Source organism: Pelophylax lessonae (genome assembly GCF_965119305.1).
Source record: "Pelophylax lessonae genome assembly, chromosome: 3".
Lineage (NCBI taxonomy): Eukaryota > Metazoa > Chordata > Amphibia > Anura > Ranidae > Pelophylax > Pelophylax lessonae.
In genome coordinates this window covers 39,246,474-39,272,757 of record NC_138770.1, presented here as the reverse complement: position 1 = coordinate 39,272,757, position 26,284 = coordinate 39,246,474, and the positions used below count along the sequence as shown (strand labels likewise).

The following is a 26,284-nucleotide window of genomic DNA, read 5'->3' as shown; positions in this document are numbered from 1 at the left end:
GAGCGCTCTGAGTATTGAGGTATGGGAGTAGGTCATCTGGGAAAGCATGTGGGGCCCGCCGCCTTCTGATTCAAATGGGTTGAACTGTCCTAACCAGTTTGAAGGGGGCAGGAAAGCCGGTTCAGGGGGCCGGTGGAACTGTTCCTGGATGTAATGGGCTGAGGAACAGGATGGCGAGGGGAGGGCTTTCTCTCCTGGGTTTTGATCTGGCCTTGCAAAAGGCCTGTCCCCAGTGGTAGGCAAGCTCTCTCTAAGCTGTCCAGGTTCTGATGTCTGCTGGTGGGGATAGGCTACACTCGGTCTGGCCGGGGGCTGAGATTGAAAAAGCCCGTAGTGTAAGTGCCCCTGGGGTGGCAGCCCAGGGGTGCCTTAATTTCTCACTGGTGAGGGGCAGCTCGCTGTGAGTTTTTTCGGCACCTTGGTCACTGCACTATGCACACCTTTTTCACACCTGCCTCTTGGGACAGGCCTTTTGGCTTGCACCAGAGGAATTTTTTTATTCCGGCTGGAAGGCCTGCCTTGGTTCTTCACATGGCACCAAAGCACTTTCCCCACTTCCCCTTTCCCCACCTTTTTGTTTGTTTGTCCTTTTCTTTGGAGTTTGTCACTGCACTTTCACCTTTTTTCTTTATTTGCACGACTGGAGTGTGTGGGTCCTCGGGCCCTGCCTTGAGTCTTGGGAGGGGGTGGATATGGCCTTTTGGCTTAGTTCGCCCTCTCTCATGGGGTCTCCCTTCGTGGGAGCTCTACTTAGTACTTGGGGTGGGCTGTTTCGGCAGTCCCCCTGAAGAACGGGGTCAGTTTGGTTTCGGCCAACTGACCACAAGTACCTTAAATCCCTGTCAGGAGTCTTGCGCCCCGGGGGATCGAGGTTTCGGGTCCTACCTCTTCGGAGGGAAGACCATACGATTTCGCACACCCTGTGCTTTTTTGTGTTCTCACCTTGTGTGTGTGCACTTTTTTATGCACCGGGTGGAGTCTTTTGAGTGTGCTGCACACGCTACGGGCTTTAAAAAGGAGCGACTTGTGTTGCTCCTATTAGAACGGGTCCTGTAGCGGTCAATGGACCACGAGGGAGCGCGACTTGTCAGGCTGACAAGTCGCCTGACAATTCGCGGCAGTGTGAATGGGCTCTAAGAGTTTAACACTGAAAGATATTTGCCCAAGTTCTTATCTGCTTCAAGAATCTTAAGTAAAATACTTGTTTACTTTCCTACAGTCTGGTGTCTGTGTAATTGCATTATCACTTTGAAATACACACTATGTTACCAAAAGTATTGGGGCACATGAACTTTAATGGCATTCCAGTTCGTAGGGTTCAATATTGAGTTGGCCCACCCTTTGCAGCTATAACAGCTTCAACTCTTCGGGGAAGGCGCGTCCACAAGGTTTAGGAGTGTGTCTATGGGAATGTTTGACCATTCTTCCAGAAGCACATTTGTGAGGTCAGGCACTGATGTTGTACGAGACGGCCTGGATCACAGTCTCTGCTATAATTCATCCTAAAGGTGTTCTATGGGGTTAAGGCCAGGACTCTATTCAGGTCAGTCAGGTTCCTCCACCCCAAACTTGCTCATCCATGTATTTTTGGACCTGGCTTTGAGGTCTTCACATAAGTGCTGTGGCACTTAAATGTGGCTATAGCTGCGTGAAGGCAGCCTATGTGGGGGGGGGGGGCTTGTCCGTTCCCCAGTCATCTACTGATTGGATCTGATAGCAGTCGGGTGTAAAAGGACAAGCAGTCCATTTACATACAACCGCCCATATATGAGTGGGCGGTGTCTGTGTCCACTCTGCATAAGTGGACCTGTCATCTGCCTGCTCATTGGGGATCAGTGGACAGATCCCAGTGGACGGATCCCCCGCTGAGTAAGCAGATCCTCTGGCGGAGTCCGCCCCATGTGAAAGGGGCCTAAAAGGTTAAAAAGCTTTATTAAAACTCCAATAGTTCTACTCCCATACAAGAGCATAAGCAAAGCACTGCAGTGAGGCAGATGAGTCTGTGCTGGGACTCCAAACCTAGACTCCTGTAGGGGGAGAGGATTGGACATCCTCCAGACTACTATTATACACTCAGCTGGAGGAACATGAAACAGCCGTTGAGATCCTCTGCTCTAACTCCAACCTCCAAGCTAACCTCACCAAAGGAGTCAGCACACAGAACTTTCTCTTCTTCAGCTGTGAGTGGAGGATACCAGTAGCTGTTTTATGTTCTGTCCAGCTGGGTGTGTGACAGCGGTCCATGAGGCTGTCCACTGATCCTCTCCCCCCTCCTGAAGTCTTGAGTTTGGAGCCCCAGCACTGACTTATCTGTCTTGTTGCAGTGCTTTGATTATACTCTTGTACACAAGTAGAAATATTGGAGTATGTGTAGCACCCTTGTCATAAGCAGGGTTGCTGGTAAATTTAGTTTGCTGGGCTATAGCTAGCCTGGTTGATTATAGTACTGTGGTATATTGGATGATCTCCTAATCCGGGTTTGGCTGTAGTTCTCCCTTCTGTCAGTACTTGGCACTGCCCCCTTTGACATTAGAGTGATAAATACAGTCAACTAGGTTATGAATATATATGTGTCTCCTAGCCAATTATATTGCAGCTGGAGCATGCTGGGAGAGACTATTTATCTGGGGGAAGTCCAATGATCCTTCTCTTGCCACCCAGACCCCCGTCTGGGGTGGGGGTTTGCTGCTGGGTAGGCCTGAAGCCTGGGGCCTAGCCACATGCCTGGGACTCTGCTGAGGAAAGCCTGGGTACTGCCTGGAAGTGAGCATCCTCAGAGCTCCAACAACCTTTTGTGAGTTACCTGCCTTTTGATATAGAAGACAGCTGTCCAGCCAGTACAGATTGCTAAAAGAGATTGGACCCAGGAGAGAGGAGTTGCCTCCCAGGTCAGTCTGAGCCTCAAGGTCTGTTTTCCTGTACCGCTGTCTGAGTGCATGTCATTTTTGTATACGGAGTCTGCCAATTTGATTGTTCACTAAGGTTGTCCTGTGCCCTACCCCTCTCTCCCATTTTTTTGTTGCTGTTGAGAAGAAATAAATTATTTTCCTGTTTAAGCATAAAACTGACTGGCAGCCATTGTTTTTTACTTGTTTCATCACCCACCATGCCTAGTAATCTACACCCTGAGGAGGAATGTCAGTCCTCCCGCTCCCTGGGGGTCACAATCACGCCCTAGGAGGTTGGGGGGTGTGCTACATATGAATAAAACTTTTTAACCTCTTGTACAGCTCTGAGCTTGTGTGGTCTTTCCTCCCCTCCTTGTGTCCTGTTCACTGCGGTAGGTCTGGAGAGCAGAGAGCATGGAGAATCAGACGCAGGCAACAGGACAGGGAGGGAGGGAGGATGTGCAGCGGAGGTGGGGGGGAGGGGATATCAGAATGATTACCTCTGTGTCACTCCCTACAGCAGCTGAAAGCTGGTGGGAAGGAGAGCAGGAGAAACTGGCTTTTAGCTTCCGCATGGAGAGACACACAGGGCATTGTTCCTATATTGCCACCGACCCCCCCGCCGCACCGATCACCCTCAATGTCCTGCTGTCCGCATCTGATTCCCCATGCTTTCCGCCCCCCCCCACTGGAGGACTGGTGGTATCCCCCCTCCCCCATTGGCTGCCCTGGATAGAAGGGAGTGGATAATCACTTTATAATCCCCTCATCACTGTCACTCCTATAAAAGACGGTTCTCGTTGTTTCCTCACTCTCTGACTATGGTCCATGAATAAAGAAATGAACTGGTATGAGATTAGAGGACCCATTTACTAGTTACCTTGGGGGTGGAATTGTAAGATCCTCAAAGACTAATCTGCCTGATGTGGGTGGAGTCCTGGTTTAGGGGAACCAATCTGCTCATGTCTAGTAATAATCTTTTTATTTCTATTTTAGTAGATGGACGGGAGATGAGGAAAACCTCAGAGGATTGTCTCACTTTGTCTCCAGACTGTAAAGTAGAAGATGAGGACATCACACAGTATAGTCCAGGAGAAAACCCGGCTACCTCAAATGTCCATCCGGCACCACACAGTGTAGATGGACCATCGTATTCCTCTTATCCTGAGGAACCTCAGACTGTGAGGGACAGTGCCGTCCTTCCAACAGATAAGAGGTTTCCCTGTCCTGAGTGCGGGAAACATTTCCCTTTTAAATCCAGACTTAATGTGCATAAAATAACTCACACAGGGGAGAAGCCGTATTCCTGTTCTGAGTGCGGGAAATTTTTTTCAACTAAGTCCAATCTTTGCACACATCAGAGATCTCACACAGGCAAGAAGCTGTATTCCTGTTCTGGGTGCAAGAAATGTTTTTCAATCAAGTCCTCCAATTCCAGACATCAGAGATTGCACACGGGTGAGAAGCTGTATTCCTGTCCTGAGTGCGAGAAATTTTTTGTACAAAAATCAGAAATGGTCACACATCGCAGGTCTCACACGGGGGAAAAGCCATATTCCTGTCCTGAGTGCGGGAAATGTTTTTCAGTGAAATCCAATCTTTACAGACATCAGAGACTACACACGGGGGAGAAGCCGTATTCCTGTTCTGAGTGTGGAAAATGTTTTTCAGATAAGTCCAATTTTTATATTCATCAGAGACTGCACACAGGAGAGAAGCCATATTTCTGTTCTGAGTGCGGGAAATGTTTTGTACAAAAACCAAAGCTTGTAAAACATCAAAGGTCTCACACTGGGGAAAAGCCGTACACTTGTCCTGAGTGCGGTAAATGTTTTTCAGATAAGTCCAATCTTTATAATCATCAGAAATTGCACACGGGAGAGAAGCCGTATTCCTGCCTTGAGTGCGGGAAATGTTTTTCACAGAAGTCCATTCTTTATAGACATCAGAGATTGCACACAAGAGAGAAGCCATATTCCTGTTCTAAGTGCGGCAAATGTTTTTCATACAAGTCCCATCTTTACACACATCAGAGATTGCATATGGAGGAAAAGCCGTATGCTTGTTCAGAGTGCAGGAAATGTTTTGCACAAAAATCAGATCTTGTTACACATCAAAGATCTCACACAGGGAAGAAACCGTATTCCTGTCCTGAGTGTGGGAAATGTTTTTCACAGAAGTCCAATCTTTACAGACATCAGAGACTTCACACAGAGGCTAAGCTGTATTCTTGTTCTGAGTGCAGGATATGTTTTGCACAAAAATCAGATCTTGTTACACATCAAAGATCTCACACAGGGGAGAAGCCATATTCCTGTCCTGAGTGTGGGAAATGTTTTTCACAGAAGTGTAATCTTTACAGACATCAGAGATTGCACACGAAGGAGAAGTCATATTCTTGTTCTGAGTGCGGGAAATGTTTTTCAAGGAAGTCCAATCTTTCCGCACATCAAAGATCTCACACAGGGGAGAAGCCACCTTTCTGTCCTGAATGAGGGGATTGTTACCCTTTGAAGTCCTGTCTTCCTGTACATCAGGGATCCCACACAACTCTCGAGGCGTATTAGTGCCTTGAGTGCGGGAAATGTCTTCTATATGAATGTTGCTGGACATTATAACTCTCATGTGGGGAAGAAGAACACCCTGATATACACCTTAGATATACTCCATGGCTGATCTTCATCATGTAAGAAACACTTCATAAGGAGATCAGAGTTCACCAAAGACACGGATGAAGTGTTGTACCGTGTTGGCCATTGATAGCAGGAGAAAAATAAAAATGGAGTCATTATCTTTCATTGGCTGAGTACATTTTATGGTGCAGAAACTATTTTAAAAACAAAATGTTGAACTAATGTGACCCATATTTGCCCAGCCATGACAAATATCAGACGTATATTTTGTCATACAGTGATTCCCTATGATAGTTGGCTTCATCTAGTGACCATAATGCCATATCATGCTCTTTTTAGTGATGGAGGTATTTCAGGAAAACTACCTCATTATGACCACAAGATGGTGCTGATGATCATAGGAAATCACAGTGGTAAATTATGGCCTGAATGTATCACAGCTTGGCATATGCTTTTCATACTCATCCAACAAATAAAAAAAGACACCCTTTTTTCCTTTATCAGGCATGGCTTCATACTGATGACTGAGATCATAGTCATGCACAGGGCCACTGATAAGGGTGTAGCACTGACCCCTCCTGTTCAAAAGGGGGACCCGGACAGCTTTAGTTCAACACAGCTGGCTTCTCCACTCCCCCCTGCAGACTGTCAGCTGCTGCAGAGGGAGCCATAGGGGCATCAGTTTCAGGGAATCGCCCCTTGCTCCACTGCTCTGATAACACCCTCTCCTGTCCAGGATACCCCTCATCTGCAGTTTTGATCCCCCTGTGCCCCCCCCTCGTGTTTACTATGCTTCAGTTTGTGCATGAACAGGGAGTCTCTGAATAGAGTGCTTCCTGCTAATTCAGTCTATAGCAGCTGAGGCTGCAGAGAAAAGATTGGGGATTTGTGTCCTCAATCACTTTCTCTATCTTAAAAGTGAGAAATCAGGGTTTTTTTAACCCCTGATATTGCACCAGAGTCCCCCTCCCCCAATCCCCCAGTGGCTATTACCTACTTGGCACCCACGCTAAGGCCAAAAGACAGCTACAGTGCGGGCTTAAAGCGGAGTTCCGGCCTCAAAAGTGACTTTGCCCTATCCGCTTGCTCCGTGTCACCTGAAAAGGAAATGGATACTCCTGATTTTTGTTTTTGTTTACTTACCTTGTTATAGAAGAAAATATACTTTCCCTCCTTCCACTTCCTCCCTTTGCGGCCGGGGCCCGCGCCATCTCTTCCGACTTGAGATGACTCCTGGGAGCGGAACGTCATCGCTCCCAGGAGTCAAGGTGCCTGCACCAGCACGGCTCATCACTTCCGGTGCAGGCGCGACATTCCCTGCAAAACAGCTACTAGTAAAAACAATAAACAAAATAATAAAAATAACTTTTGTTCAAACCAATCAAAATGCAATTAGGATTTTTCTTACCAAAAATATGTTAAAGGATACATATTGGCCTAAAATTATGAAAAAATTAGATTTTTTAATTTTTTTTATTGGGAATGTTTTATAGCAGAAAGTAAAAAAATATATATATTTTTTTTTTCAAAATTGTCTTTTTTTTTTTGTTTATAGCACAAAAAATAAAACCGCAGAGGTGATCAAATACCACCAAAAGGAAGCTCTATTTGTGGGGAATAAAATACATCAATTTCGGGTACAGCATCCCACGACCGCACAATTGTCTGTTGAAGCAACGCAGTGCCGTATCACAAAAAATGGCCTGGTCATTAAGGGGGTAAAACCTTCCGGAGCTGAAGTGATTAAGGGGACCCCCACTCCAAAATTAAAAAAAAAAGGCCTTGGGGTCCCCCCAAAATCCATACCAGCCCCTTATTCGAGCATGGAGGAGGAGAGCATATTTAAAAGAAGAAAAACTACCACAAGAGGACACAGTTTTAAATTAGAGGGGCAAAGGTTTAAAAGTAATATGAGGAAGTATTACTTTACTGAGAGAGTAGTGGATGCATGGAATAACCTTCCTGCAGAAGTGGTAGCTGCAAATACAGTGAAGGAGTTTAAGCATGCATGGGATAGGCATAAGGCTATCCTTCATATAAGATAGGGCCAGGGACTATTCATAGGATTCAGATATATTGGGCAGACTAGATGGGCCAAATGGTTCTTATCTGCCGACACATTCTATGTTTCATGTAGCCTGGCAGGCCAGGAAAGGGGGGGGGCTCACTCACCCCCCCCCCTAAACCATACAAGGTCACATGCCCTCAACATGCGGGGATGCTTTGAGGCAGGGGGGGGTTCTGTCCTCCCCTCCCCAACACACCTTCTCCCTATGTTGATGTGGACAGGGGGCTTATTGGAATCTGGAAGCCCCTTCAACAAGGGGCCCCCCATGTGAATGAGTATGGGGTACATAGTGCCCCTACCCATTCACCAAAAAAGTGTAGAAATTGGGTAAAGACACAACACAAGTCTTTTATTCAAAAATCAAAAACAATTCCCCCCCAATGTAGATCCATCGTAAATGACAATGCCCGCCGCACTGTAAAAATGAAAAAGAAAATTCTCTGGTCTTGTTAAAGGCTCCCGCCGACTGCCTGCTGTTCCATCTGACATTTCCTAAACAGCTAAGGGGCGCAGTGACCTTGCCCCCTTTTGACATCAATGATCCAGCATGCCTCGGTCGATGATGTCACAAGAAGGAATATACAAAAGGAAATGTAACTACATTTCAACTAAATTAGTTTCTAATCTATTCATAGCTTTATATGTGTGTATAACCAAAAATTTTGTCTGAATTTTAACATGGGGGGGGGGGTTTATCTGTTTCCTCTCCCAGGCGGGGAATACAAGGTCTCTTCTCTTTTGATGAGGGAGGCATATATAGTTACATAGTTGCATATAGTTACATAGTTAGTGAGGTTGAAAAAAAGACATCAGTCCATCCAGTTCAACCTATGATGTGTGTGTGAGTTTCCTGTTAACCGTACATTGTATACCCCTGTATGTTGTACATTGTATACCCCTGTATGTTGTACATTGTATACCCCTGTATGTTGTACATTGTATACCCCCTGTATGTTGTACATTGTATACCCCCTGTATGTTGTACATTGTATACCCCTGTATGTTGTACATTGTATACCCCTGTATGTTGTACATTGTATACCCCTGTATGTTGTACATCGTATATCCCTGTATTTTGTGGTCTCTAAGGTGCCCATCTAATAGTTTTTTGAAACTATCGATGCTCCCTGCTGATACCACTGCTTGTGGAAGAGAATTCCACATCCTTACCGCTCTTACAGTGAAGAACCCCTTACGCATTTTAAGGTTAAACCGTCTTTCCTCTAGTTTTAGTGAGTGTCCACGTGTCTTATTGTATTTCCTTTCTCTGAAAAGTTTGTTCCTTATGCTAGGGTCGCCAGTACAGTATTTGTACATTGATATCATATCCCCCCTCAATCGTCTCTTCTCCAGAGAGAATAAGTTCAGTGCTTGTAGTCTTTCCTCATAGCTGATGTCCTCCATTCCCCAAATTATTTTTGTTGCCCTTCTCTGGACTCTTTCCAGTTCCAGCACATCCTTCCTGAGGACCGGTGCCCAGAACTGGACAGCATACTCCAGATGTGGCCGGACCAGAGTCTTGTAGAGTGGGAGAATAATCTCTTTATTTCTGGAGTGAATCCCTTTTATACATCCCAGTATTCTGTTGGCTTTGCTTGCAGCGGCTTGGCATTGCATGCCACCGCCAAGCCTGTTGTCTACCAGTACCCCCAGATTCCTTTCCATCCTAGACTCACCCAGAGGTTCCCCCCCTAGTGAGTAGCTTGCTTTCTGGTTTCTGGCACCCAAGTGCATTACTTTACATTTATATATATATTTATATATATTTTTTTTTTTTATAAATCAGCCAGAACTGACAGCAGCCGGTAAATACATGTCTAATACATATAGGGTCCATTCACACATCTGTAAAATGGGTCCGCATCCATTCCACAATTTGGCGGAACCTTTACAGACCCATTGTTTTTCATTTCCAGTCTGAAAAATTAGGCATTCACAGGATAAAGAAGTAAGTGTCGGCCATTCCAGGCCCCAAAAATTAGCCCACATGCGTTTACCTGACATTTAAGAATGTAGTATTCTGTGGCTGAAGGTACATTAGGCATTCACAGGATACAGAAGTAAGTGTCGGCCAGTATTGGCCCAAAAAATAGCCCACATGGGTTTACCTGACAGCTAAGAATGCTGTATTCTGTGGCTGAAGGTACATTAGGCATTCAGAGGATACAGAAGTAAGTGTCGGCCTGTATAGGCTCCAAAAATTAGCCCACATGGGTTTAACTGACAGCAAAGAACATTGTGTATTTGATAGCTTGAGGTACATTAGGCATTCACAGTATACAGAAGTAAGTGTTGGCCTGTATAGGCCCCAAAAATTAGCCCACATGGGTTTAACAGACAGCAAAGAACGTTGTGTATTTGATGGCTGAAGGTACATTAGGCATTCACAGTATACAGAAGTAAGTGTTGGCATGTATAGGCCCCAAAAATTAGCCCATATGGGTTTAACAGACAGCAAAGAACGTTGTGTATTTGATGACTGAAGGTACATTAGGCATTCACAGCATACAGAAGTAAGTGTCGGCCTGTATAGGCCCCAAAAATTAGCCCAAATGGGTTTATCAGACAGCGAAGAACGTTGTTTATTTGATGGCTGAAGGTACATTAGGCATTCACAGTATACAGAAGTAAATGTCGGCCTGTATAGGCCCCAAAAATTAGCCCACATGGGTTTAACAGACAGCAAAGAACGTTGTGTATTTGATGGCTGAAGGTACATTAGGCATTCACAGGATACAGAAGTAAGTGTCGGCCTGTATAGGCCCCAAAAATTAGCTCACATGGGTTTAACTGACAGCAAAGAACATAGTGTATTTGATGGCTAGAGGTACATTAGGCATTCACAGTATACAGAAGTGTCGGCCTGTATAGGCCCCAAAAATTAGCTCACATGGGTTTAACTGACAGCAAAGAACGTAGTGTATTTGATGGCTAGAGGTACATTAGGCATTCACAGTATACAGAAGTAAGTGTCAACCTGTATAGGCCCCAAAAATTAGCCCACATGGGTTTAACTGACAGCTAAGAACGTAGTGTATTTGATGGCTAGAGGTCCATTAGGCATTCACAGTATACAGAAGTAAGTGTCGGCCTGTATAGGCCCCAAAAATTAGCCCACATGGGTTTAGCTGACAGCTAAGAACGTTTTATTTGATGGCTGGAGGTACATTAGGCATTGACAGAAAAAATAATTGTCGGCCCTGAAGCCCCCAAAAATTTGCCATTTAATGGACATGAAATGCCTTTTATGCCGCTGTATGTAGCGAAGCCAAGGACCAGGATTTGATTAGGGTGGATGGCGGTCTGGCGGATATTTGTGGCCTGGCATGAGAAATTTCAATGAAACATGGTTTACTGGTCACATGTGTTGAATTCCTCAGAGATCCATGCCTCATTCATTTTTATAAATGTGAGGTAGTCTACACTGTCATGAGCTAGGCGAGTGCGCTTATCGGTCACGATCCCCCCTGCTGCGCTGAACGTCCTTTCCGACAGGACACTGAACGGGGGGCAAACCAACATTTCCATTGCAAATTGTGCAAGCTCTGGCCAGAGGTCAAGCCTGCCCACCCAGTAGTCCAGGGGTTCCTCAGTTCTCAGAGCGTCCACATCGGCCGTTAACCCGATGTAGTTGGACACCTGACGGTCTAGGCGTTCCTTGTTGCTGGACCCGGAGTACAGCTGTCGATGGTTCGGCTGAAATAAGGATCTCATATCTGAAGTGACCTAGACATCTTCAAACCACCATTTCCCAGCATTTCCCGCAGCAAGTCCTGGAAGCGCTGCATTCTGACCGCCCTCTGTGATTGTGGTAACATTTCCGCAATTTTATGTTTGTCCCGGGGGGTCTAAGTATGTAGCCACCCAGTACTGGTCCTTGGCCTTTATGCATTTTATACGGGGGTCCCCCTTAAAACACTGGAGCATGAAGGCCCCCATTCATACTAAACTGGAAGCGGTGTAGTGGCCTGCTTCCAGCTCATCATCCAGGATAATGTCATCCTCGTTCTCCTCCCCCCATCCACGGATAACACCAGGGATCCCAGAAAGGTTTAAAGCATGCTCTTCTTGCTCCTCCTCATCTCCCCCAGCACCATCCTCCTCTGACTCCTCTTCAGACTCCTGCTGTTGATTTGTCTCAGACGGAGTAGCACCCACTGGGAATTCATCCAACATTGCGACTTCCTCATCATCCTGCTCCTCGACGGCTTGATCAATGACACGATGCAATGCACGCTCCAGAAAGAAGGCGTAAGGTATGATGTCACTTATGGCGCCCTGGCCGTGACTGACCAGTTTGGTGATCTCATTGAATGGCCGCAGAAGTCTGCATGCATCGCGCATGAGCAGCCACTGGCGAGGTGAAAAAAACCCAAGCTCCCCAGAACCTGTCCTGCCGCAGAGTTCGTACAGGTAGTCGTTAACTGCACATTTCTGCTGGAGCAGCCTATCAAGCATATGCAACGTTGAGTTCCATCGCGTCGGGCAGTCACAAATAAGACGCCTGAGGGGCAGGTTGTGTCGTCGCTGAATGTCAGCAAGGCGAGCCATGGCTGTGTAAGATCTTCGGAAATGGCCCAAGATTTTCCTGGCCTGCCGCAAGACGTCTTGGACCCCAGGGTATTTGCCAACAAATCGCTGCACCACCAAGTTCAGAACGTGTGCCATGCATGGCACGTGTGTTATTTTGCCCTGTTTCAGCGCGCTCAGCAGATTGGCACCGTTGTCGCACACCACGTTACCAACTGTCAAATTCAGCGGTGTCAGCCACTGATCTGCCTGTGAACGCAAAGCTGAAGTGCAGGACCAGTGTGGCTCTTGGCTTCCAGGTACAACAGACGCAGCACAACATGGGAACGTCTCACCTGGCATGTGGAATAGGTTCTGGGGATCTTGGGCGCCGCAGTGGAAGAGACGGTAGCAGCGGAAGAGGAGGAGTCAGCCGAGGAGGAGGAGAAGAAGAGGCAGGGCTGCTTGCAATCCGTGGCGGTACTAAACTAATTTTACACGGGTGCCACGGGTTACATGCTTGACGGCTGTCAGAAGGTTCACCCAGTGGGCATTAAAAGTGATATACCTTCCCTGCCCATGTTTGCTAGACCATGTGTCTGTGGTCAGATGTATCTTGGCACCAACACTGTGTGCCAGAGATATATTCACTTGCCGCTGAACATGGCCATACAGCTCTGGAATGCCCTTCTGCGAGAAATATTTCCTGCCTGGGACCTTCCATTGTGGTTTTCCAATGGCCACAAATTTACGAAAAGACCTCCGAGTCCACCAGTTGATATGGCAGTAGTTGGCGGGCTATCAGTTCCGACAAGCCAGCAGTCAAACGTTGGGCAAGAGGGTTATCCGGCGTCATCATTTTTTTCCGCTCGAACATTTGGACCACAGAAGCCTTCCTTTTTCCAGAACTACGTGACGACGGCATCATGGCAGGTGGAGTGAAGGACAAATGAGAGAAGAAGGGGCTGGACGGTGAGAGCCTGGAGTGTGGTTTTGTGGGTTCTGACGGTGTTGCTCCCACTGGGCTCGTGATGGGAGTTCAGGTGCCTTCTTAAGGCGGTTGTCCCTAGGTGAGTGTTGGGCTTACCGCGACTTATGCGTTGACTGAAAAGGCTGCAGATGGCAACACTGTTGTCAGCAACGGACACATTAAAAAAAGCCCACGCTGCTGAGCCATGTGGCGGCGTCCTGGGAGCGCCAGATGTGACTATCCATGGTTGATGGCTCGCTCCTGATACATTTGCAGTCTGCTTTGTACCTCTTGTGCAATGCAAGTTCTGCCTGCCTCTCCTCCCTATCTGCCAGTCCGTTTCTCCCTCTGAACTCTCTTGTGGCCACCCGTGTGACGTCCATAGACTCGTCATCATCCACGTCACCTTCCCCACCACTAACATTCAAGATCTCAGAGTAGGCAGCAACAGCGAGGACCAACCTCCTTGCGCCGATCTGGATACTGTCGTCAGACTGCTGAGTGGCGGCTGTTGCTACCTCCTCTTCCTGATCTGATTCCAACAATGTCTGCACATCACAAACGTCTTGTGATGGATCGGAAAATAATTCCAGTGACTCAAGCGGAGGGTATGTGGTGGTGGTGTCTTTGGGGGTGCACACAGCATAGAGTGAAGAGGGTGCAGATAGAGAGGATGAGGAGGGTGCAGAAGAGGAAGGCTGAGTGCGCCACTCAACCAAGTCTGGTGCGTCCTTTGACGTAATTGCACGCAACGTTTGAAACTTCACCGTTTGGCTCCAGCCTACTGCTCCTGCCCTACCCCTACCACCCCTGCGTACGTGTCTGCCTCTTCCTCTGCCTGTCATGTTTTTTAATTACCCTGTGACAAAAGTCTCTAGAGAATCGCAGTATAGCTGGAAAAAGGTAGATAACACCCCTCTTCAATCTGTGGTATTGGGGGGCCACAGGTTTATCACACCAGTTCTACAAATAATTGGCCAGTAACTGTTGTCACTGTGTGTAGCACAGTCAACACAGCAAGATAGGCCACAGGACTGCAGGACTAAAAGAAAAGTATACTGTTAAATATCACCCCACTTCAATATGTGGTGTTGGGGGGCCACTGGTCTATCACACCAGTTGTTGAAAAAATTGGCCAGTGAGTTTGGCACTGTGTGTACCAGACTTAACTCAGCAAAAGAGGCAATAATGTTGCAGGACACAAATACACTTGTAAAAGTATACTCCGATACCACCCCACTTCAATCTGTGGTATTAGGGGGACCACAGGTTTATCACACCAGTTCTACAAATAATTGGCCAGTAACTGTTGTCACTGTGTGTAGCACAGTCAACACAGCAAGAGAGGCCAAATTTTTGCAGGACTAAAATACACTCTTAGAAAAGTATACTGTTAAATAACACCCCACTTCAATATGTGGTATTGGAGGGCCACAGGTTTATTACAACAGTTCTACAAATAATTGGCCAGTAACTGTTGTCACTGTGTGTAGCACAGTCAACACAGCAAGAGAGGCCACATTTTTGCAGGACTAAAATAAAAGTATACTGTTAAATAACACCCCACTTCAATATGTGGTGTTGGGGGGCCACTGGTCTATCACACCAGTTGTTGAAAAAATTGGCCAGTGAGTTTGGCAGTGTGTGTACCAGACTTAACTCAGCAAAAGAGGCAATATTGTTGCAGGACACAAATACACTTGTAAAAGTATACTCAGATAACACCCCACTTCAATATGTGGTATTAGGGGGCCACTGGTCTATCACACCAGTTGTTCAAAAAATTGGCCAGGGAGTTTGTCACTGTTTGTAGTATTGCTGCAGCAACGCTCAGTTACCACACCTGTCACAATGCTGCACAGTGCACAATAATACTACTAATCCACTATAATATGCTTTCTACAAAGTATATTATACTGTGGATTACCCCCCTCCCCCCCCCCTTTTTAGTGCACTGCACAACAGCAATACCAAAAAATTTGCAGCCCTTTAAATTACTTTTGTGGACATATGGACAAACTAATATGGCCGCCAAAGCCATGTGTTCGCAAATTTTGCGGGTAGCGAACAAGCCAAATTCGCCACGAACCGACCGCCGGGCAAACCGCAAGGCCATCTCTAATATCCAATACAAAACATTTAAAGGGGAACGGTTTGAGACTTTAAATGAGGCTCTTACCCTGATGTGCCTCCATCCCTATATCTGAGAGAGAGAAGGAGAGGTTCGGGACTTTAAATGAGGTGTGCCTTGACCCATAGGTGTAATACCATAAAAATAGTGAACATGTACAGCCATAAATAAAATCAAAAGTTTATTAAATTCTATATGTAGATAATTAAAATTGTATAGTCATAATTGAAACATACATATAATGATTAGGTACATGGGTGATATAGTAGAGCCATGGCACATGGAAAAGCATGAAATAAATACAATAATAAATATATATGATGGACAAACATAGATGTATATGCAAAAAATCTGGTTGTTACATATTAGAACCACAAGGATTGCATCCTAAAGTGCTCTACGCGTTTCGTGAGATTCACTTTCTCAGGAGCAGGTGCAATTCACATATATATAAAAAATATATATTATATATATGTGTAAGAATAGTACTGTACCTGAGTATACATGTAAAACGCAATATCCATCATTGGTTGTACTTACAATTTTACACAACATATGGCCCCAGGGGGTTGGGTATAAGGGTCTACTGGAGAAGTCTATACCGAGAACTGTGGGAGATGTGTCTGCACACGTAGGTATGGTCCATGGGGACGAAAGAAAAAGACGCCATCTCGATAAGAGGAATACTAAAGCCTCAACTGGCCATCCAAGTAAAACTCTATAAAAAGTATTAGTTTATGTATATGGTTGGGGAGCAATGTATAATTGGCAAAATAACCTATATATATATATATATAATGTAGTAAAACTATAGTTGGATCCCAGAGCCAGGAGACAAGAAGAAAGAATAAGAATAGTGACAAAGTGGTGCACCACATGGCCACGGTGCTAAGACTGTATATAGAACATGAAAACGAAAATGGAGTGTAAAAAGTAGACCCTTATACCCAACCCCCTGGGGCCATATGTTGTATAAAATTGTAAGTACAACCAATGATGGATATTGCGTTTCACATGTATACTCAGATACATTACTATTCTTACACACACACATATATATATATATATATATATATATATATATATATATATATATATATATATACTGTATATATAATATATGTTATTTATAGATATGTGAATTGCACCTGCTCCTGAGGAAGTGAATCTTACGAAACGCGTAGAGCACTTTAGGATGCAAGTCTTGTGGTTCTAATATGTAACAACCAGATTTGTTGCATATACATCTATGTTTGTCCATCATTTATATTTATTATTGTATTTATTTCATACTTTTCAATGTTACATGGCTCTACTATATCACCCATGTACCTAGTAATTATATATATGTGTTTCAATTATGACTATACAACTTAATTATCTTCTTATAGAATTTAATAAACTTTTGATTTTATTTATGGCTGTACATGTTCACTATTTTCATGGTATTATACCTATGGGTCAAAACACACCTCATTTAAAGTCCTGAACCTCTCCTTCTCTCTCTAAAACATTTAAAATAATTGAATTTTTTCATAAATTTAGGCCAAAATGAATTCTGCTTTGGCATCATAAATATCCATATAAGTGTATATTAACTGGTTTGTATGAAAGTTATGTCTACAAACTATGGCATATACAGTGCATTCAGAAAGTCTTCAGACCCCTTTATTTTTCTCAATGTTGTTATGTTGCAGCCTGATACTACAGTTGTTTAAATTCATTTTTCTCTTACGTCCTCCGACAGTCGCCGCCTCCTTTAAGTCATCACTATTGGGTATTGACTTCCGCTCCGCAGGAGTAGCTAGGCATAAGACTTAGTCAAAAAGAACAAAGGCATTTGCATATACACACCCATGGGGGCTGTCCCACTAGGTCAATACCCCCCTGCAGTGACCACTCCCAACTCAGTTTCTTTCTGCCTAGCGTCAGGAGTAGTTAGGCTTCCCTGTGTTGGGGCTACAATCTCAGCCTATCTAATCTTTTTTATTTGATTTTTTTTGAAAATTTCAGTTTTTTCTAACTTTACTAGCTGTTTATTTTGTCAGCCTTAGTTTTTAGTCGACTCTTCGGATGAAGATGAATTCATGCGGTGCTGGGATTCGGACTGACCGCCCTGGTTCTCCAGGGCAGAGGGTCAGATGGACCCCCAGCCCGCCATCGATCGTTCAGCCGTGGTTCGTCCTGGCATTATGAATGACCCATCCCTGTTTGCAGCAGGGAATGCAGCCATGAGGTGGCTACCTCATTGGACACATCTGCGATACTGCAATGTAATGTCCCTGGCTAACGGCCTTTCCTGTCAGATGAGGACAGCGGCTTTCCGTTCTGTGAGGCTTCCCACGCTATCTGGTACAGGTAAGTACTTCTGTGTGGGGCCTCTGTCTGGGGTGGGAGTCCTGTGTTGCTGTGTGTCCCCATGTCTGTGCCTGTGTGACCCCCTGATGCGATCCCTGCGGGGATCGCTTGTGCATGCGCTGCGGTGCTGTTTTTTGGGTGCCCCTTTCCATGTGTCACTTCGGTGTTTGTGGGGGTGCAGACTGTATGTGTGGCCGCCGCAGCGGGGTAAAACAGCGCGGTCCGCCATTTTAAGTATGGGCAAGCATGTCTGGCTTCACTATGGGCAATACTACATGCTGTTTTGGCGCCATCTTGCGGTGGCAGAACGATAGTTCCGACCGCATGTTCGGCGGCCATTTTGCCGGAGCCTTCCATTCAGTCCTATGGGGCAGCCATTTTCCCTGAGTCCTGCAGCTTATAGTTCAGCCTCCTCTGACAGCACTTCCTTTTCCTCTGAAGCAGAGACATCGGTGGTAACACTCTGCAGGGCTCTGCAGGCTATCTCTCTCATACCGTCTGTATTGTCATTTCTGGCTCAGTTTTTTCTTCTCCCATTTGGGGATCTTTTGTCACTGTATCTGTAGCGGTGGGCTGCGCACTCCACAGCGGTTTTAAAGGGGCAGTACCAAATTTATTGCACGGTTGTTTCATCTTGGGCAATGGATTCTGAGGACAGCAAATTCCCCCCAGCTCTGGTGGGGGACCCCAGTTCTCCTGTTGCCCCTCTGAGACCTGATTTGGCCGCTGTAGTGGCGATCTTGGTGTCCAATATGGAGGTGCTGATGGCTGAACATGCTGCTAGGAAGAGGCCCAGATTGTCTCTCTCCTCTGATTCTGATGGTGATATGGCTGCTGCGGCGAGCGTGCCCTTTTCAGGGTCTCGCTCATCCTTAGACCCGCTGGGGTCTGAGGGGGAGGCGGAGGTGGTTGATACTTCCTCCCCGGGGTCTCCCGAAGAGCGCACGACCATGGATGAATTGATAGTTTCTGTTAAGGAAGCACTGCATTTGGAGGATGAGCCCAGTCCTCCGGGAATTGTGTCCTCTTTCGGGACACACAGGACCCGCAAGTCAGCGCAGGTTTTTCCCTGCCCCGCTGAGTTTCATTACACTGTTAATGAAATGTGGCACACTTTAAAACGTCCTTTCCTGGTACCTAGTCGGTTCAAGTTGCTTTATCCCTTTGCACCGGCTACGGAATCACGATGGTGTGTGCCGCCACAGGTGGATCACACTGTGGCCGTGCTAAACAAGGCTACCTTGGTTCCTTCTGAGGATACCCCGGTTTTCCGGGATCCCACGGACCGGCGGTTGGAGTCTCTAGCCCGCCATTTCTATACGGTGGCGGGCTCGTTGCTCAGACCCATTTTCACATCCGTTTTGGTGGCTCAGGTGGTGGCCAGGGCCGGACTGGCCTACCAGGATACCGGGAAATTTCCCGGTGGGCCGCTGGCCCCTGGGGCCGCTTTAAGATGTGGCCGATTTAAGATGCGGCCGCTTTAAGCAATGATTGGGGCCGCCCAGCCGCTTTAAGCATTGGGGCCGCCCAGCCGCTTTAAGCATTGGGGCCGCTGCAGCCCCGGCCCCCGCTGCGCTCCAATCGGATACACTTTCCTACGTCAGCCGCTATGAGCGGCATGACGTCACATCCGGCGGGAGCGGGCGGCTGCGCGGCGATGGATCGTCGGAACTCACTGCAAGCAAGATGATCTCAGCGCCGATGCCGATCCGATCCCTCCCACAATATGACAGACACCAGCAGCAGCATCGCATTCGCAGGTCACAAATATGTCTGACTGATGGGCTGGGCTGGGCTGGGATGGGGGGGAGGGAGGGAATCAGCTTGATCAATCCCATGCAATTAATAGAGATGCAAGAAATAATAAACACATAAGTTAGAAGTGACAATCCTAAATACATCAAATAAATAAATATTGAATATATAGTGATGTGGTAAAGTGCACTGTGCAAATGGTGCAAAGGAGTGAACCACAATAATATTCAACAAATAATAATCAATGGAAACTCAATATAAAGGAGGAAAGTGACAGTTCGCATATAAAGAAAACACTTTATAAGGATAGAGATTAATCAAAAAAGTTCATAAGTTCATATGAAAGATAAAAATTCAAAGAAAAAGTGCTGGTGTCTGAAATTGTTGCCGGATGTGCGGGAAACTCTGGTCATTCAGTTGGTGCGGAAACTACTTTCACTGTGGTGGTGAGCGTGTAACCATAAATGAGTGAAATGGCCCCTCACCTCCAAATCACTCTTGTGTTTGTACCAATAAGAGTTTCAAACCTTACCTAGGATATTTTCCCTCTGATGGTTGATGCTGGCTACCTAAAAGGATCTAAGAGCTTGCCTTAAAGGGACCACCACGGACCATTACCTCTACATTGGAGACATGTTACCTATTGGTACAAACACTCATTAAGAGTGATTTGAAGGTGATTGGCCATTTCACTCATTTATGGTTACACGCTCACCACCGAAGTGAAAGTAGTTTCCGCACCAACTGAATGACCAGAGTTTCCCGCACATCCTGCAACAATTTCAGACACCAGCACTTTTTCTTTGAATTTTTATCTTTCATATGAACTTATGAACTTTTTTGATTAATCTCTATCCTTATAAAGTGTTTACTTTATATGCGAATTTTACCCCTGCTTTTGCTTTTTTTTTGGGGGGGGGGGTATTTTTTACTATTATTTTTCATAATTTTATGCCACACGGCTTAATCTTTTTACTGTGTATTTGTTATCACTTTTATGCTCTTCACATCAGACCATCCTTTGGTCTTTGATCTGATCAGCTAGTTGCACTTTGCACTTTCATTTCACTGTCACTTTTCTCCTTTATAGTGACTTTCCATTGATTATTATTTGTTGAATATTATTGTGGTTCACTTCTTTGCACCATTTGCACAGTGCACTTTACCACATCACTATATATTCAATATTTATTTATTTGATGTATTTATGATTGTCACTTGTTCTAACTTATGTGTTTATTAATTCTTGCATTTCTATTAATTTTATGGGATTGATCAAGCGCCGATTTTATTTACCGGGACTTTTTCTATTTGTGTTTATGTATGTGGTGACACTACTAAGAATTGGCTGCTAATCTCTGCTCCCCTTTTACACTCTATATTTATTATTTGCTCTCACTCACTACATCTGGTTTATGGTCAGCACGTAGGCTCCTTTTACCTTTAGCATTGTATTAGGGGGTAGATCAGCATTGTATTAGGGGGATAGATAGTGGGGAGGGGGGGTCTGCAGTGTATTAGATAGCGGGGAGGGGGTTCTGCAGTGTATTAGATAGCGGGGAGGGGGTTCTGCAGTGTATTAGACAGCGGGCAGGGGGGGGTCTGCAGTGTATTAGATAGCTGGAAGGGGGGGGGGGTCAGCAGTGTATTAGATAGTGTGGAGGGGGGGCCAGCTGGGCTGTTCCTAGAGCCTGTGGCCTCCCAGCTGGGCTGTCCTAATTCTGTATGAGTGGTAGGGAGCCAGAGAGCGCTAAATGTCCGTTGGTTAGGGGCGCAAACTACTTGCCTTGGGGTTGGGTGATGACAACCGATGCTACGCCACTGGGGCTGGTATAATAATGCTATGGGGCTGGTATGAAATTATTTCCAGGGCTGGTTTTTATTCCCAGTCCGGCCCTGGTGGTGGCTGATTAGACTAAGGTGCTTAGGAGCAACCTCGTGTCTGATGCTGTTCCGCCTGCCCGGCTGGATATGGTGGATCAAATTCACCAAGGAATCATGTATTTGTGTGATGCGGCCTTAAATGAGGCCCCTTTGGTAGCACGCCTGTCTAGTGTCTCGGTGCTTAACCGGCGACTGATCTGGCTGAAGAGCTGGTCGGCTGACCAGTCCTCGCGGAAAACTGTTGCGGATTTTCCCTATGCTGGTTCTCGCCTTTTTTGGCAAATCGTTGGATACCCTGGTGAAAGGCCTCACAGGGGGCAAGAGCACCTTGCTGCCCCAGAACCCGAAGAACAAGTTCTTTCGTGGCAAGCGGAGTTCTGCGTCTCGATCCACTCAGGGGTCCTTTCGTGCCTTTCGGGAACCAATCCAAGGGCAAGCCCTTCAAGGCCCAGGGGAATCAGAAGAAGCCCTGGGTGGGCAAGCAGAAGTCAGGCAATGCCGGCTCGGTGGGTCAATCCACCTCTGCCTGAAGGGGCGCCCTCACCCTTTTCAGGGGTGGGGGGACGTTTGCACGGTTTCCTCCAACCTTGGCTGCTCCGGATTTCGGACAGGTTGGTTCAGGAAATCATTCGGTCAGGGTACAAGATCGAATTCCTTTCCCAGCGGGTGGACAGATTTTTTCCCTCAAATCAAATCTTAATTTGCCTCCTGGGCGTCTGCAGGACCTGTATCAGGCGGTGCAGGACCTTCTTGCTCAGGGGGCGATTGTCCCGGTGCCTAATTGGGACAGGTTTCGGGGTTTTTATTCAAATCTGTTCACTGTGCCCAGGAAGGAGGGCAAAGTACGTCCTATTCTGGACCTGAAAGCGCTGAACCGCTTCGTGCGCATTCGGAGGTTCCGTATGGAGTCTCTCCGCTCGGTGGTGGCCTCCCTGAGTCCAGGGGAATTCCTGGCCTCGATAGATCTAAAAGATGCGTACCTGCACATCCCCATTTTCGAGGGTCATCAGCGGTACCTTCGGTTTGCTATCGCAGAGGACCACTATCAGTTTGTGGCATTACCTTTCGTTCTCGCTTCGGCTCCAAGGGTATTTACCAAAGTGCTGGCGCCGGTTCTGGGCCTGTTAAGGGCACAGGTCATTGCGGTCTTGGGGTACCTGGACGATCTTCTTCTCCTTCGTCTTCCCTATCTGGGAATTATTCTGGACTCAGGCAAAGGTGTTCTTGCCGGAGGACAAGCTCCGGACCTTACAGGACGAGATCAGGTCCCTCAGGGACAATCCGTCCTCGTCACTCAGGACCTGTATGCGGGGCCTGGGGTTGATGGTTTCAGCCTTCGAGGCGATACCCTTTGCTCAGTTTCACACGTGGGCTCTCCAGGCGGAGATCCTGGCCAGGTGGGACCGACTACCTCAGTCCCTGGATCTGAGTGTCTCATTGAGTCGTCAGACCAGATTGGCTCTTCTGTGGTGGCTCCAGTCCCCGATGGTGTCGGAAGGCAAGTCCTTTCGTCCGTTGTTGTGGACGGTGATTACCACGGATGCCAGCCTGTCGGGCTGGGGTGGAGTCCTGGGCAACCTGTCTGCCCATGGCACTTGGTCGGAGGAGGAGTCCTCCCTCCCGATAAATGTGCTGGAATTGCGAGCGATAAAACTCTGTCTCTTCCAGTGGTCGGACCAACTTTGGGGCTGTCCTGTTCGAGTACAAAAGGACAATGCTACCGTGGTGGCTTACATCAACCACCAAGGGGGCACCAGGAGTGCCAGGGCGGCCCGGGAGGTGACCGACATTCTGTCTTGGGCTGAGACTCATGTTCCGGCAATCTCAGCAGTTCGCATTCCGGGTGTGGAGAATTGGCAGGCCGACTATCTGAGCCGCCAGACCCTGGACCAGGGGGAATGGTCCCTGCACCCGTAGGTCTTCCAGATGCTGTGTGCGAAGTGGGGATCCCCGGACGTGGATCTGTTCGCATCTCGGCTAAACCAAAAGGTGGAAAGGTTCGTGGCAAGAACGTGCGATCCTCTGGCGGACGCCTCGGGTGCGTTGGTGGCCCCTTGGCATCAGTATCGTCTGATGTATGCCTTTCCTCCGATTCAGTTGCTATCCAGGTTCCTCCGCAGGTTGGCCTCGGAACCGCACCTGGTGATTCTGGTGGCGCCGGACTGGCCACGCCGGTCCTGGTACGCCGACGTTGTTCACCTGGCAATAGCGCCTCCGTGGTGGCTGCCTCTGCAGGAAGATCTCCTGTCTCAGGGTCCGATCTTCCATCCTGCTTTACAGTCGCTGGCTTTAACGGCCTGGCTGTTGAGACCCAGGTCCTGAGGGACAGGGGGCTCTCCCCTGAGGTCATCCCTACCCTTGTCAAGGCTAGAAAAACCTCCTCTGGTAAAATCTATTACCATACCTGGAAGGCTTATTTCGCCTGGTGTGAGTCCAGGGGGTTCTCCCCTCGCTCGTACTCGGTGTCGAGAGTGTTGGCCTTCCTCCAGTCTGGGGTGGACCAGCGCCTGGCGCTGGCCATGATCAAGGGTCAGGTGTCTGCACTGGCTATTCTTTTCCAACGCCCTGTGGCATCTCACTCTCTGGTTCGCACCTTCATTCAAGGTGTGCGACATTTGGCTCCTCCCAGGAAGGAGCCCTTACCTCCATGGGACTTTAACTTGGCTTTGTCCGTGTTACAGCGTGCTCCCTCTGAACACATCCGGGAGATTTCGTTGCCTCTGCTGTCTAAGAAGGTTGCCTTTTTGGTGGCGATCACTTCGGCTCGCAGGTTGTCGGAACTGGCAGCATTATCTTGCCGTTCTCTGTACTTGGTGATTCACAAGGATAAGGTGGTCTTGCGTCCGCATCACTCCTTTCTTCCTAAGGTGGTCTCTGAGTTCCACATTAATGAGGACATTGTCTTGCCTTCGCTTTGTACGAAGCCTAAGCATCCTAAGGAGGTTGCTCTGCATTCCTTGGATATTGTCAGGGCGATCAGGGCTTACCTGTCGTCTACGGAATCCTTCCGGAAGACGGATTCCCTCTTTGTCCTTCCTGAGGGACCTCGGAAGCGCATGGCTGCGTCTGCAGCGACTATTGTCAAATGGATCAGCCAGACCATTGAACAGGCTCATGCTTTGAAGGAATGGGTTCCACCCTTCCCTGTTAAGGCGCACTCTACCAGATCTGTGAGTGCGTCCTGGGCCTATTGGCATCGGGCCTCGGTGGCCCAGGTGTGCAAGGCTGCGACTTGGTCGTCGGTGCACACTTTTTCCAAATTCTACAAAGGTAGACGTTCTGGCATCAGCTGATGCCTCCTTTGGACGCAAAGTTCTCAGTGCGGCAGTGCCATGAAGGACCCTTGTTTTTTTTATGGGTCCCTGGCTGTTGGAGTTTGCTTTCCTGGGCTGTTGCTCCTGTTGAGCCTTGTTTTCTGTTGCCCAGAAGGTTCTCTTACTGTGCGTGTAAGGTTCCTTTCTCTGATGTGGGTACTGCGTTGCCTATGCTACGGTTGCGTCTCCCACCCCTCATGTATACACTGCTTTGGGACATCCCAATAGTAATGACTTAGAGGAGGCGGCGACTGTCGGAGGACGTAAGAGAAAACTGAATTTTTGTAAAATCTTACCTGTAAAATTCCTTTCTCTGAGTCCTCCGACAGTCGCAGCCCTCGCCCCTATTTGGGGTTGTTGTCTTATTTCCTACTGCTATGCTACCAAACTGAGTTGGGAGTGGTCACTGCAGGGGGGTATTGACCTAGTAGGACAGCCCCCATGGGTGTGTATATGCAAATGCCTTTGTTCTTTTTGACTAAGTCTTATGCCTAGCTACTCCTGCGGAGCAGAAGTCAATACCCAATAGTGATGACTTAGAGGAGGCGCCGACTGTCGGAGGACTCAGAGAAAGGAATTTTACATTTAAGATTTTACAAAAATTCAGTTTTTTCTCCTTAACCACTTCTGGACCAGAAGGATTTTCCCCCTTAACCACTTAAGCCCCGGAGGATTTGGCTGCTCAAAGACCAGGGCCTTATTTTGCGATTCGGCACTGCGTGACTTTAACGGACTTTTGCGTCGTGCGACACGCCAAATGAAATTGGCGTCCTTTTTTCCCCACACACAGAGCTTTCTTTTGATGGTATTTGATCACCTGTTTTTTATTTTTTGCGCTATAAACAAAAAAGAGCGACAATTTTGAAAAAATAACAATATTTTCCACATTTTTTATATGAAATTCTCAAAAAAAAATGTAAAAAAAATCCAATTTTTTTAACATTTTAGGCCAATTTATTTTCTGCTACATATTTTTGGTAACAAAAAAAAAAAAATCGCAATAAGCGTATTTTGATTGGTTTGCACAAAAGTTATTGCGTTTACTTACTACAGGAAAGATTTAGGTAATTTTTATTGTTTTTTTTTTTAACTAGTAATAGCGGCGATCTGCGATTTTTTTTGCGGGACTGCGACATTGCGGCGGACAGATCGGACCCCTGACTAACATTTTTGGGAGCACCAGTGACATTACTACAGTAATCAGTGCTATAAATATGCACTGTTACTGTCAAAATGACACTGGCAGGGAAGGGGTTTACTTTATTGGTGATCAGTGGGTTAAATGTATCCCTAGGGGCGTGATTTTAACTGTGGGGGGGGGGCGTGGCTTGGTATGTAACTACAGAGACATACGATCCTACATAGCAGGATCGCATAGCCTCTGTACTTACATCAGGGAAAATGACAGGCGGCTGTGTTTACATCAGGCGTCCGTCCTTCTCCCTCTCCTGTGGAAGATCGCGAGTGGCCGGCGGACATTGGAGCCGCCGGTCACACGTGTGGGGAAGGCAGGGGACGAGCGGGGGCAGGAGTGCGCTTCTGGCGGCGCGTGCTCGCCCCCTACAGGCTCCTGGGCGAGTGAAGTAGGTCTACGTCGCTTTGCCCAGGAGCAGCTGACTGCCGCAGTAAATAGTCGCGCGGCGGTTGGCAAGTGGTTAATGACCAGGCCATTTTTTGCAATACGGCACTGCAATACTTTAACTGACAATTGTGCAGTAATGCGACGCTGTACCCAAATAAAATTTTCGTCCTTTTTTTCCCACAGATTGAGCTT

General features: G+C 47.1%; 2 protein-coding genes across 2 annotated transcripts in view; one reads left to right on the top strand and one right to left on the bottom strand.

Moving 5' to 3' along the window:
* The window catches only part of LOC309550716 (uncharacterized protein), a 286,486-nt gene extending 280,801 nt beyond the window's left edge, over positions 1-5,685 (top strand). The window contains exon 3 of the mRNA XM_082251051.1: positions 3,885-5,685. Coding sequence (XP_082107177.1) covers positions 3,899-5,383 — 1,485 coding nt within the window. The 5' untranslated portion in view covers positions 3,885-3,898 and the 3' untranslated portion in view covers positions 5,384-5,685. The remainder of the gene's footprint in view (positions 1-3,884) is intronic.
* Positions 1-26,284, bottom strand: part of LOC309550685 (uncharacterized protein) — a 903,485-nt gene that overhangs the window by 186,709 nt on the left and 690,492 nt on the right. The gene's annotated exons all lie outside the window — the stretch shown is intronic.